Source organism: Rhea pennata, chromosome 5 (assembly GCF_028389875.1).
Source record: "Rhea pennata isolate bPtePen1 chromosome 5, bPtePen1.pri, whole genome shotgun sequence".
Classification (NCBI taxonomy): Eukaryota; Metazoa; Chordata; class Aves; order Rheiformes; family Rheidae; genus Rhea; species Rhea pennata.
Genome location: NC_084667.1, coordinates 17,909,866 through 17,923,947, shown reverse-complemented (window position 1 = coordinate 17,923,947; position 14,082 = coordinate 17,909,866). Strand labels below are relative to the sequence as shown.

Below are 14,082 nucleotides of genomic sequence, written 5' to 3'. Positions count from 1 at the left end.
AGACTAGAGAAGCAGTCAAGAATGATTTTATGTAATTTGATTTGCCCCTAATGCTGGTATTATTGGGGGGCAGGTTCAAAAGAAAATGGAAGCCCTTTTACATGGGGTTCTGTAGTTAGCTTTGGAGTATATTATCACAGAATTTTGAGTGTACTCCTGAGATCAAAATGGAAGAAAAGTTTTTTACTAGCTATTAAATTTATGATATAATCGCTGAAGACATCTGAGAAATAGCTTTCTGGAAGATGGGTAGTAATGCTGTATGCTTGTCCAGTACTCGTACTGATGCCTATGTGTTTGCTATTGGCTAGTACTGGAAAGAGGGTGCTAGAGCAGATAAAACTGCACTTACTCAGAACTTGCCCTATGTTAGGCTTTTTTCTGATTAACTCCATTTTTAGGATGTGAAATAAATATAACTGGCAATAGTTAACTGGCAGAGACTGAATTCTCTGAGGGGTATTAATGTAGGTGGGATGAAACATAATGTTTTCTTTACTTCATCCTTCCTGTTCTTCACTCCTTTTCCCTACTCTGCTGAGAAAATGGAGAAGAAAGTACAAGCTTTGCCATATCCCCTCCTCAAATGCTGAGAACAGTGTAATGTGATTAGTAAACCTGTCAGTAATCAGAAATTAGGATTCTTTGTTTACTTTGCCTCTTCATTCTTGGCTCCAGTTTTCTTTAGTGACAGCGAGATAACTTTTTCCTTACTTAGCAGTAGAAACAGCATCCTCCTGTAGCTGTCTGAAGGAAGCGAAGGAGGAAGAATAGTGAATGGTAGCCATCTGCCCGCTTTCCCTCGGATGTGGAGGGCATCTCTTCTGTGATGATCTCAATCTCTCTGACTGAGGGAGGAAAGTGGCAAAGATGCTTCTGAACATGGGTCTTCCATGTGGTATCAGCCAAGCCAACACACAGGCAATCTCTTAGTACTTGAAATCTTCTGTGCTTGAAGATACAAACAGTTTTTGTGTCTAAAGTGGTTCTGTGTTTTGTTTTTTGAGACTGCAAGCAAAGAAGGCAGCAGTTCTAGAGGACACACAGCTATTAGATTAGCTTACCCAGCTGGTTTGAATTGTCCTTAAACAGTTCTGGAACAAGTGATGCTTTGTAGGAGAAGGAATAAGGGATGTGTTAGTGTCATGATTTCACTATATCAATAACAGTGTGTTTGGAAATTATATAATTTTGCATTCCTTATGGGTTAGATCTTGCTATTAATAATGCTATAACATATTTTGTTTTTTATAAAAGCCTTCCAAAAGTGTTGAGTTTCAGACTACTCAATAAGATCCTTAATGAAAATCTTCACTGTATCATTGTTATCTCTTTCTTTCCAGAAACTGGTTGCTCAAATGAAGCAAGATCCACAGGTAACTATGTATTTCTTCTTATATTGCATTATTTACCCGTAAAATGTAGAAAATAGCATTGCATGGAACCTGATAACTTTTTCATCATGTTTCTTATGCTAATATAGTGTTTAGAAGAAAGCTGTTATAAACAATTCTTTAAGCAATGACAGTTGGATAGTTAAGAAACTGTTAGCTTATGGAGCCTTTCACTTCATATTCCTGGTTGTTTAAATCAAGCAACCCTTGCTTGATCATAGTTGTCGTGTAATTCAAATATGAAATAAAAGTAAACTTCTTATTCTAATAGAAGTGGCTCTTTTTATAAAGAATTGCCATTATTAGAATTTGCAGCATTTTTTTTTTGTGCATGTACTAGAACGTTTACTAGTAGTTATGCTATATACCAGATCCTCTTTCCAATAGTTTTTGTCTAAATAAAGAATGTAGTTTGAGGCTGTGTTGAGGTTGCCTATCCTAGGTATACAACTTCAGCATTGTAACGTCTAAAAAGCAGATTCTTGACCTCGGTATGCTTCAGAGCTGCTGAAGTTACGGATTCTGGATAACTAGGCTCCTTGTGTAGACAGAAGTCGCCCCTTTCCCAGTGACTTTATAAGGAGACTGGATTATCTCGTAACGTATCTCGTTAAGCACTCCAGTTTGCTCGGTGGGGAGCTACCTGGCGTTTTCCAGTAAGTCTAAAGTGTTGAGTAGAGGGATAAAGGCACCTCCCTTGGTGCTTGTTATTAAATGTTTCCATCCCCATAAACTACTAAATGCCTTATTTTGGGGTTTTGTTTTATTATTATTTTTTGTATGACAGCCAAGGAGTTAGCTCCCTAATGGGGGTATTGGAAGAACCGGTTTTTTGAACTTCCTTAGTCTGATGGGATTTGAGGAAGGTCTGCTGCTCTTACTTGCTGGGCAAGTCCTCTAGCAATTAGCCTGTAGAGTAATTTGCTTTCTGGTCATGTCTGTTGAAAAACAGATCACACTGCAAGCAGGAATGGAGAGTTCATGGAGCCAGGAAGAATAAATCAAAAGGGAGTCAGACAGACTAGTGTGAAGAGTTTCCTTAATGGAGGATCCAGTGTTTTGGTTCCTGCTTCCAATGCTCTAAGTTCATTTTTTATCTCAGATTATTAAGTGGAAACTAGAAGAAGAGAGAATGGTCAATATTTAGTTTTGCTAAAATTGTTTGTGTATTGGAGAAGACTAGCTACAAATAACCAGGTTAGGTTTATAATGCATTTCAAAATTTATGGAGGAATATAAACATAAGGAAGCTTCTTCAGCATGAAGTAGGAATACTAGTCTTATGTTTTAATATTTCATGTAGCACAATAAACCTGTATGATCCTTTCCACTAATGATGCATGATTACTAGTGTGAGGAGTTTATAGCATAGATAAGAGCAAACAAAAAGGAGGAGGCGAAAAATGCAGGGAACTTTGCTTCCTTGCCATATTTCTGCAGAGCTTCACAGGCTTTTGCTGAATGCAAAACTTTTTTTCTTTGAGTAAAAAATAAATAGTCTTGCTAAAAATCGTGTTCTATCTGCATCTTTATAGTGATGTTTATGGCTTTCAAAATCTTAAACTTAAAAGTGCTTTTGTAAGCAAAGTGCTAACATGAATGATGCGCTAAAGGCAGATGTAATTCTCTTAAATGTAGACTAAGGCCTAAAAATATACGGAAATTAAGATTTAGATATGTCTTGTTTCATTTGGTGTGTATGTCAGTAAAGATTTAATAGCTGCTGTAGTGCTGATATTGCACACAATTAGAAGTATTTTGCAAAAGTAGCAGAGGTGAGAGTGCCTTAGGTAGCACTCTACTGTATACTGCATAATACTATTGTATTATATATAACCTAACATTTCCCTTACTTGATTTGTGAACTTAATGAATAGTATAAATGCATTTTATATTGTGGTAAGCACTAATGGATGTTTTAATAAAGTCCGAATTTCAAACTGAGCTGTTTCTCATTGAGTGCTAGAAAGATCCTCTGACAATTGTTGCACTCAGTGACTCGAGTAAGGCTTTATTGAGCCACTTGAATTTTATTGGCTGTACATCCAGAGGTGCTGTGTTTGTAGTGCAATATGCAAAAAGCCTTCCTGCTACTACTCTGTGTTAACAAATGGAATATCTTTCTCACAGATATTTTTTCTTTCTAATCAGAACGCTGATTTGAAGAAACAGCTTCATGAACTTCAAGCCAAAATCACAGCTCTGAGTGAGAAACAGGTAGGGAAACAGAGATGTATTTTTAACACTCTGTTCTAAAGATATGTCTTTTCCCAGCTTCCAAGAGAGCTGCTAAAATTTTATGTGCGAAAGTATGTGTGGGCAAGCAGATATTTCGGGTTTTTGTTTGATTCCTCTTAACGAAAAATAGGATGAACTATTGCAAGTCCATCAAGTAAACAACTAGTGTAATCTGTGTAAGTGCAGCAAGAATTTTTCTCGTTTTGAAATTAGTATTTTAAGTTAAATAATGGAGCTGGGAAAGTGGTTGAATTCTGAATTTACTTTATTATTTTGAAACTTATTCTGAACCAGAACATTGTGGTTTAGGCAAATCTTAGGATTCTGTTTTAATTGGTCCACACTGCGTACACTGGATGAAAACTTGTGAATTTTTCTTTGCGTCTAGGCCAACTAACTACATGTTAGTTATGGGTACCTATCAACAATTTGGAGATTAGTTGTACAGCTACAACTTCCATTGTTTCTTTTTACTGTGATGCGTTATAGCACAGTAGTCGCATGTTTGAAGTAAGGTAGGAATTACCTCTTTGACGGGTCCAAAGTATCAAAGTATTACAACTGCATGTCTTACAGAAAGTTAGTGCAACTGGAAGATGTGTCTTATGGGTAACTAGAAGAAAATAAATAACAGTGAGCTGAAAAGTTATTCTCACTTGTGTTCAAAAAAGGACAAAAAAGACAAGCACTCATAGAAATCCCCAAAACTAAAGTAAATTAGCAGTCCCTGTTGTCATTGTGCCAATAACTGAATCGAATTAAGTTGATCACTAGGGTCAGTTGCTAACACCTTTGAAAAGGGGAAAGATTTCAGAACATGTGCATAAGTAAGAATATAGCAATGCATCAGTGTCTTGTCTAGATACCTGAATTTGTCTGTCATTGTCTGTCATTATCTGTGTGTGCTGTTTCAAGGATTACCCTTTTCCAGGCTAAAAGAACTGTGTATTTTCCAAGGAAAGGAGTAGACACTTTTTACATTTATCTAGAGATTTAGTTGCTTAAAAATTACAGTGTATTTTAGTAGTGGAACAATGAGTTAAGGAAAGAACATACAAGAAAATGTTTTTTTTTAAAAAAATGAGAATAATAATTCAACAAAAACTGAGGTTTTGCTCTTGTGATGGTATGCTTCTCTTGAAGATGATTTATTCTCTAAAACCAGCACGAACCCCTGCATGTGGCTATGTCTCACAGCAAGCAGCTTCAGAGTTCTTTGGTTAGTTCTGGAAGCCTGTGATAATTTCAAAATCAGCTCACCTTAATGCCACAAAACAAGTTATACTGACTACCAGTTCATCAGCAGGAGTGGGCAGTGAGATAGTGAGTGGAAAGTAGGAAAGAACTTAAAAGTTCAGAAAAAAATATATCTTATTGTAATTTTTTGAGCTCTGATTTGTAACATTTTAAAGTTATGTTATAAAATACATGTTGGCATAGATATTGCTTTAAATTAGCAATCTCCAGAAACACAACTATCTTTTCCTGCTAGAAATTGCAACTCAGAATGGTAAAGCACACTTGCTCATAGGTTGAACGTGAGCTGTGCTCCCAAAAGATTTTGAAAAATAAGTTTTTGATAATTTACTTCCACTTACTATAGAGAGAATACAGTACACACGAAGTCACAATATAGTTTCCTTCTTCATCGTTTTTTGATTTTGATTCACTATAGAACAGTGAACTTCCTATCACTGTCTGTCAGAATTTAAAATACTTTAAATTACTGCCAGTGGACCACAGAGCTGCCAGTGTCCCAGATGATAATGTTGTTAAAGCGGTGTGGCTGCTAAAATGCAATGATCGTGGTGAGTGTGTGCTCCAGGAATACGAAAACTTCCCAATGTGGAGAAATGCTGTTTACCTCACGTTTGTCGGAGTCTGTTGTGAGAGAGCTGTGGTTTGGCAGTGCAAAGTTAAGCAGCGTGTTAAAGACTCATCCCTGTACGTTTTAAAGAAGCCTTTATTTCTGTTCTCAGTTCAATTTCTTTTGTAGGAAAAATAGTTGTTAGCACTTGTTTTATGGGGAGAATATTGTCCATCGTGATGATATGAACAGAGGAAAGAAAACGTGCCGTTTTACTTAATAAATAATGTCTTACATCGTCCAGCGCGTTCCTTGCCAAGGAAGGAGGGCTGCAGCATCGTGTTGTCTGTCGTCTTGTTGAGACCCAAGCCAATGCTTTTGGCGCCCGGTCTCCAGTGAATTACCTCTGAGGGCCTAACGTTCGCGCTGTGGACAGCTGTGGGAGGCAGTTCACCTGAAGTACCATTAATGAATGCTCCTATTCCATTCTTAACCCACTGTCATAAACGTCGCTGTTTCATCAGCTTTAATGAAGTGAGAAGTACAAAAGCTCCAACCTGTGTGAAGTCTCTGCTCTGGGACTGTGGAGCGGAGCTGAAATCCATGGAGCTGGTGTTACAGAAACAGAATTTTGAAATATTTGTGCTTTCTGAAATGTAATGCCAGCCTAACCTACTCTTTATTTTTTCCTTGCTCTTTTATTTAATGAAGTTGCATGACGACTGGTAGTGCAAGAACCAAGTCCGTGGTAGCTTTGCTAAAAGCTTTTATTTCCTTTGGATTTCTCTCCCTTTCTGAAGTGTTGTGCGAGTAGTGCGGGAACTTGCTGCCGGTTGCTGCAGTGATTCACAGTGGCTTAGGCTTCTCGCTGAGAATTAATAATGACAGCTCTGTTCAGCAGTTAGTGAGGTTGAAGAGATCTGGCACACTACAAGGAGGAAGCAAGTAGGCTGTGCTTGTGTGTAGGCTCAAACCTAAAGAAATTTGTTAGCTGATGCAGAGCTGAACTGTTACAGCACGAGATATGTCATATATTCATACAGTTTTTGAAAATTTGGAAGTGGTGAAGAAAGTTAATTGGTTTGTTTCACCTGAGAGATGTTGGAGCAATGTATGCTGCAGATTTTATTAGTGTTACCATATGGAAGAAAAACTTCAAAAAAGAGAAAAAACGTACTGGAATGTAATTTGCATTTGAAGAGCAGTAAGCATGAATCCTTCAGACAATTATTCTCCTGTAGTAGTATCATGAAGTTACTACTTCTGAGTTCAAAGTTGTGCTTTTTTTCCCCTCTAATCTGGAGGCAGTAAGGTGAATTCAATTTAAGTCTTGTTCCTCAGTTGTAAATGTCTGTGCTTCAGCTTGGAAATACTGAATGCTTTGCTTTTAAAACTAGTTTTCTGATTCATTCTCCATACCCCTCTTTTTTAATAGGGTAAAGTCAGGACTAACTTCTTGCAGAACCTTTTTATTACCAGATGTAAATTTAGTTGGTAAATCTGAGTTAATCCTGGTGCTGTAAAGCTCATTATTATGATTGTTTTTCAACAAATCTTGGTTTTGTGTCTTTGTAAGAAAATAATATAATCTTTAGCATATTTCCCTTCCCTTTGTACTTTAGAATTGTTTTAGAATAGAATACCTTCCCTTGGAATTCTGTTTTGTAGAGGTTTACCCATCATTGCCTGTGTACCACTCAGTTTTTGTCTGGGTTAAATATACCCTTTACAGTAAAAACACAAGAACTTAAACTGTTGCTAAATTTCCTCATGAAACATAATATATATTATTTTGGTGGGGGAGGTTGTCACCAGTGACCCTTCTGAAAGGCTGAGATCGAGCACGGGTAACATAAAGGAGAATGATACCAGTCCTTCAAGTAACACCTTTTTCCCACTTCTTTCCCTCCACAGTCAATTAAAAATGATAAAATGCTCTTGCAGATATATCTTCACTCAGTATGTATCACAACAGTACATACTTTCGAGTGGCAAGAAAGATATCATGTTTGACTAAAAAAAACCGACAAAAAAAGGAAGTGGGCAGCAAACAAGTGTACTAGCTTTTTAGCAATAACTTGTCAAATACAGAGCATTTCCTACATCTGTGTTTATCACAATTTCTTGGAAAAATTGGAGCAACATTCTGTCTTCAAATGTAGGAGAAAGCTTATGGAAACAGAATCTTCTGACCTTATAGTGAAGAGGTGATGGTGATATGCATATAGCAAAGAAATCGCGTAACTCTTTCCTTCTATTTGAAAATAAATTGAAAATGCCCCCTATTGTAGATAAGTTGCGATGAAATTCACTTAATCTTGAAAAAAATAGTAAGTCTAGTGAAAAATGGAATTATATTCTGATACACTTGCTCTGACAGGGAAAGAATGAAGTGAATCCCTTCACATAAGCCTCAAAGTCCATGTTGTTCCTTGAGAATTTCTTGGAATAGTCTGATATTTTGAGGCACGTAATATTTTGATTTCTAAGCCCTAAATAAACTTAGGGCAAAAAGTACTCAAAAATAGCTGCTACCTTAGGAATGCTTTTTAATTTTTTTTTTGGTGAAAATTAATATTAACATACTTTGCTGTGGAGACAAATTGAAATCAGTTGAAGTGGAATATTGCCAGATAAAACACGCACCGGAAAAGCAAGATAGTCTGTGTTATCACAAATGGGCATTATGAACAGACAAATTACTGGGTTCTGCCTGTATTTAAAGTTTACAGCAAGTTGGGGTGGTTCAGTTTGTTTTAAATTTCATGTGTTCAGGGTATGACTCCTTTTAACCTTGCCACTAAATAGCAAGTAATGGGAAAGAGAGGCTTTTGGAGGTAAGAAAGAACGGTAGTGTAATTTAACCATGGTTTTGTATAGTTGAATGAATATAAACCTGTGGTTTAGGCTGCAAAAGGAAACTTGTTATTTAAGTCTTCAAGAATTGTCAGAAAAAGGATTAAGGATTAATATTTCTGTATTTATTATGGGTACCTTAACTGAATAATGAAAAGATTGGTAATGTGCATAAATGCATCTTGTGAACTCGTTCTTCTTGAATACATGTCATCCAGTAAAGTTTTTTTTTTCTTTTTCTTTCATGGAGCCTTCTTGAACACATTATCTGCAAATTATACCCAAATTATACCCAAAATGTCTGTCTATGCTTTGGTGAAAAGAAAGTAAACACAAAGAAGTTAGAGAGCAGGAGGGAAGCCAGTACAGTTACCGAGGAGGGAAGAACACTTAAATACTTCTGTATTCTTTATAAAGAAGTTCAGAAATTCATAAGGCACTCTTACTGGCCTTGGTGTCCTTAACGTGTTGGCTATTTCAGAATAGCATCGGTACTGCAAGTTATATAAAATAAACAGGTGGTAATGAGAACTTCTGCACGTTCGTGTTGTGTTTTGTAGAAACTTCAAATTGCTTTAGAGCTTGTATTTTGTAGCTGCCTGTTTAAAACCTTGAGAATTGTAGGTATTCAAAATCTGATTAAAAAAAATGAAATCACTCATTCCTCTCTCTTGTCAGTTTTGCCCTGAGTTGCTAATCCCTCCTTTCCCCAAGCTCAGTCAAGGACATATTAAAATGCCAATTATTCTGTGACTAATGGAGGAAGTGTGCAAATGTGCTGTATGAATGTGTAGTAACTAATAACTTGAGGCAGAGGGTGCTTAATTTCAGTTCCAGTTTGTTTATCTAGGACTGTGCCTGTTGATAAACACTTATCTTCTTTACTCTAAATTCATGACCTGAATGATAAAGTTATGCTAGTTTCCATGTAATTGTAAAGAATCATTTGTGCAAACTGTTTTTGAAGCAGTCTTGAAACATGGGAAAAACAATTTTGCACCACGCCAGAGTTCGGTTTTAATGGTGAAACCCTACAGTGATACCTTTGCTCAGCCTCCTCCCAGGACTGACTTTCTGTAGATTCCCTTGTTCAATGGGTTGAAGTAGTCACTCATCTTTCTTGTCAAAAATATATTCCTCTTATATATAGGTGGACTTAACAGTTTAATGCCCTCTATGAATCATGAGAACCTTTCTAACTCTCTAATCAGTGTGAGTAGCACCTGTTTAGAAGGTGAATTCTGAGAGATCTATATGAGCTTACTTATTTTAATCTTTGGTATTTATTTAATTTGCATCCAATTATTGTGTGAAAATGTGAATATAATGGCTTCTCATTAAGTTGTCATTTTCCATATTCTCAAGATATACCAACTGAAACAATTTTCCAGTGTTGTACAGAAGATTGCAGATAGGTAAAGTGTATGCATCTCTCCCTGCTGCCGCTTTTGCCCTGAGCTGTTCTGCAAAACTGATGTTATCATCATTTGCATGTGATGACTGAAATATTGCTAAGCTTTCTCAGACCTTTCATAATACTAAATCTTGATTAAACCCATACTTGCATCTAAACTTGGATTTCCCATTCTCTTCTTAATATAACTCCACTAAGATTTCTTACTGTTGGTTTGTGAAGTTCATTTTTGCAGACCTAATATGCTGTTACAGAGATTAGCACCAGAGTGACTTCATTTAGGGAATACAAGTGACCATTTCATTATAGCATTAAAAAAACATAACTCCATACCTTCCCTCTGCTGTCCCTTCCTTTAACAATGATTTTCTTGATCAGCTTTTGAATGTATTTTATTTATTTTTTTAATTCACACTTTGTTTAAGCCAGGACTGGATGCAGCCAGAGAACATTTTTGAACTGAGCCTAGCTGGATGCATCTTTCATCGTCATATAAGCCAGGGCAAATCTTTGAAATAGACTTCTCTGGAAAACAACTCTGTAGATAGCAAAAGGGCAGTTAAACTACAGCACTTTGGTGAAATCACCACTTTGATGGTGAGAGTTGGTTATTAGTTGCTCCTGCATGTTTTGACTTGCTGGGTAACGTCACACATCAGTAGTTATTTCAGAGCTGTACTATGCCCTTTTATACTTGGAGGAAAAGTGGGAGGAAGAGCAGATTGTGATGACTTGGATTTACAGCTATGTCTTCCTCTTGACACGTCGCATAGCACCCTTAAATAATGGTACCTTAGTTGGCAGCTAGCAAGGAGGATTAAATCTACTAATGAATTCTTAAAAGAGAGAACAGATTAAACCAACTCACTATGTTAAACCAAACGCACAGTATAAAAATGGAGGCTGGAAGGTATTCATATGGCTGTGCTGGTTTCCTAACTGAAATCTCATCACACTAGGTTACATCCCTTTTGTGGGAACCCTTGACCCAGGATAAAGTTTATTGTGGGGATGCCCGATAGTAGCTTAAGATATGCCTTGGATTTGTTGCACAAGCCTGACTAGAGAGCAGTTCTACACCACGGTGGCCACTGCTGTTCGTACCAAAGCTAGTGTAAATGAAGGTAATTCGGGTGTATCCGTACATGTGTGTCCATATTTTGTATTGTTATGCTAGAATGAGAGAAATGTGAGACAAGTTAAGTTCTTAGTCTATGGGTCAGCAGCGAAAGTGCATTCTCTTAATTCCCATGCTAATGCCTTCCATCATTGAAAAGTGCAATAAATCACATGACATGTTGGTTTGTGAAAGTAATTCGATTTCTCTTTTGGGTAGACAGTAACTTTGGGTTCTAAACCACAGATCCGCTGTTTGGATCTGTGGATTTTTGCTTGCAATGCTCCGTTCAACGTGCCTCAGCAGAACAACTTCACAGTCAAAGAGACAGTACTTTGATTTATTTTAAGTGTATCAGTGTTAAAAGGGGAATGAAATCCAGGGTTTCTGCTTTTCAGAAGCTTTGTGTATCTTTAGATCCTATTAAAGTCAAATGGAGTTGTTTGGTCCTCAGCTCTTCTGAAAACTGGGTCTAATTTTGGAAGGGAAAGAGGGAGAGAGCACATCTGATCCCTAGAATTGAGGCAGAAGCTTGTCTTGACTGTTTGTTCTCTGCTGTCTGGATTGTATGATTTGGAAAGAAGCTACCTCTGAGACTGCTTTTTCACCCAGTGAGCTACTGAATATATTACAATTAAGCTAAAATAGCAGTGAAGTATATCTTATTTAATGGAACTATAGCAAGGATAAAACTGGTGAGAATAGTCAGTACTAGGTAGTATTTCGCAATGTAAGTTAACCGTTCAATTCAGCTTCCCTTGCTTGCTTTTGAAAAGGACCAAGATGAATGCAATATATTACATTGCTTTTGTAGTACCAGTTTGGAATTGGTTTATGTTAATTGTATTGGCATTTACTAGTGGACCTGAGGTCCTTTGTGGTGGCCACTGGGCAAATAAAGAGGAGATGCTCCTTTTTTAAGTGATTAATAAAGAAGGTAGTATACTGAGGAAAAGAGAGATGGCTAAATTCAGATAAAACTTCCATGAGAGTTTGTTTCAGGGTGTTGTCTTCTGTTTGGATAAATGTAGTCTGCCCTTAGTGGCCTGCTCATTATGTGTCTCTCCCTGTTTTACTGGGGAGATTGTAGTAGACTTGGGCCTTGAAGGGCTTTAAGAGAGAACGAACCTTGAATTAAAAAACAAAAACCAAAAACCCAAGAAACTCAAAAAGAATGCCCTTGATAGGGTTTCACTAAATCTTTGTGCTTTTCTTCACCTTAAGCGCAGAATGCACTCTTCACTCACAGGAACCATCAATGTTCACGGAAATTCTTGCTTTGAATGTATTTTCTGTCTAGAGAAATAATGAAGAGTATTTTCTTCAAATGTGGGTCAAGTAAGTCAATGTGAATTCTATGTGAATATTTGTGGGCATTATATACAGCCAGATTCTTTCAATATTATGCTCATTTCTGGAATGACTTTTTAGATATTTGTTTTTACCTTTAGAAACTCCATAAGGCATATGATCTTTTGGGGAGAGCAACTCTTTGCCCTCGTGTTCCATTGCAATAACCAGGGAACTGAGACATCTGAGCGGGAGCTTTGCTGTCACGGAGGATAACTTTTGGAAGGCAGATCGTTTTTATCGGGTCCATTATCCTCTGAGGCTTCCTTATTTCCTTCTCCCTGCTAAGTTAATAAAAACTAGGATTAGTGTGCAAGATGCATTGCATTTTTTTGGCTTTTCTCCCTTACCATGGCGTGGAAGGTAAGGCTTAGGCAATAGGGAATGTAGAATTCTGGTGGGAATTCTGCTGCAGGTTTGAATTATTGTAGTTTAGTTTTGTCAGGAGGTAGAGAAAATGCTTACAAAGGATGAATGTGAGCCCAGGGGTGTTGTTGCCTGTAGGATCAATAGAGAGAGGGCTTTCCAAGAGGCAGTTCAGGCAAGGGAACCTAATTCTTACTTCTGTGTTGCCTTTGTGAGAGCCCACCCCTTGCTCCATTGACTGTAGTAAGATTATGCTTAAGTTGAACTCTGTGAGTTCATTACCTTTAACACTTATGTGACCTTTTTCTTATGAGAAAGATTTCTTGCTCTATTTCTTATTAATTGTGAGAAATTCTAAATATATTTTTCACCGTGGATGTTTGAAAGCCAGCAAGGAGAAAGTCCCTGAGTTGGGACGAGCATCTTTTCTTGGTCTTGTGAATTCTGTCAGCGATAGCTGAGGTGCATTAGGAACAATTAAGCAGTTTCAACTTTTTTTTTTTTTTTATCACAGTTCCTGGGTAAAATTTTGGCGGTATGTCATAATAGGTGGATATTAGTATATAAAAGAGTTAGACCAAGGCTACCATGTAGCAAGGAGAAATGAGCCAGCTTTTTCTTCTTCTGATAAGTGAAACCTTAGTGATAGTGATCAGTAAGAGGGGAGAAGATGTCTGATGTAGCTTGTAGAAGGCGGAGCCTGTTTACTTCCCTCCTGCCCACCCACCTAAAAAAACCTATAGAAAATGATATTAGAAATCTTCTAAGTAATTTGATTTTATTCTAGAGATATGTTTCAGAGTTTTTAGTGACCTACAGAATACTGAGTAGTTATGCTTCTATTTTAGATTTCTGAAAATTTAATACTTGGCAGTCATTAAGCCTGTAGAGTCTTGCTCCATGTCTAGGTACTCTCTGTAAACTTTTCTTCCTTTCAGTTCTAGCGTGGCAGCCTTTCAGAGCAGTACTTTGTTCTTTGGGGTTGGAGCCAGCCCAGAGCAGTGTGGAAGTGCCTGATCATTGTGTCTGCAGCTTTTTAGCATCAAAAGTTTCATACACGCCTTTGGGTTGGTGGATTGACAAATCCTTCAGTGACAGGCTTGGACAAAACCACGTTCTTGAATTTTCCAACTCATTCAGAGCTTTTTTGTTTGTCTCAAGAGACAGAAATAGTCCCATTCTCAGAACAAATCGTCTGGAGGAAGCAGTTTTGCAACAGCCCTGAACTCTTAGCTCCTAAAATTTATCCACGGGGCAATTAAAACTATGTGGCCTAAATGTACTGTGTTCTCTGTTTAAAACTTGAAAACAGAAGAACTTTTTCATACCCTTTGATTCCTAAGGTTTGTTTCAAGTGAGAATGGCTTTCTGGCAGTCTAAGGTTCGGTTCTACCTGCCATTTAAGAACTGCTTTCTCAGTGTCTTGTCTTCTCCAAAATGCAAGAATTTGGTGCTTGAAGGCTAGCTTGGTAGGTGGTCAATCCATGTGGTGAGACTCTCCAGAAGTGAGTTATTGCCGTTGACACTGTCCGCTTCAAAA

General features: G+C 37.4%; 1 protein-coding gene across 12 annotated transcripts in view; it reads left to right on the top strand.

Moving 5' to 3' along the window:
* The window catches only part of PHF21A (PHD finger protein 21A), a 144,461-nt gene that overhangs the window by 39,512 nt on the left and 90,867 nt on the right, over window positions 1-14,082 (top strand). For 10 of the 12 annotated variants that reach the window (XR_009958477.1, XM_062576221.1, XM_062576217.1 and 7 more), the window contains exons 4-5: window positions 1,344-1,376; window positions 3,525-3,611. Coding sequence is in view for 11 of the 12 variants with exons in the window: in XM_062576221.1 (XP_062432205.1) it covers window positions 1,344-1,376; window positions 3,525-3,611 (120 nt within the window). In the remaining variant the exon portion in view is untranslated. The remainder of the gene's footprint in view (window positions 1-1,343; window positions 1,377-3,524; window positions 3,612-14,082) is intronic. The other 2 variants (XM_062576216.1, XM_062576222.1) reach the window with 1 other exon arrangement.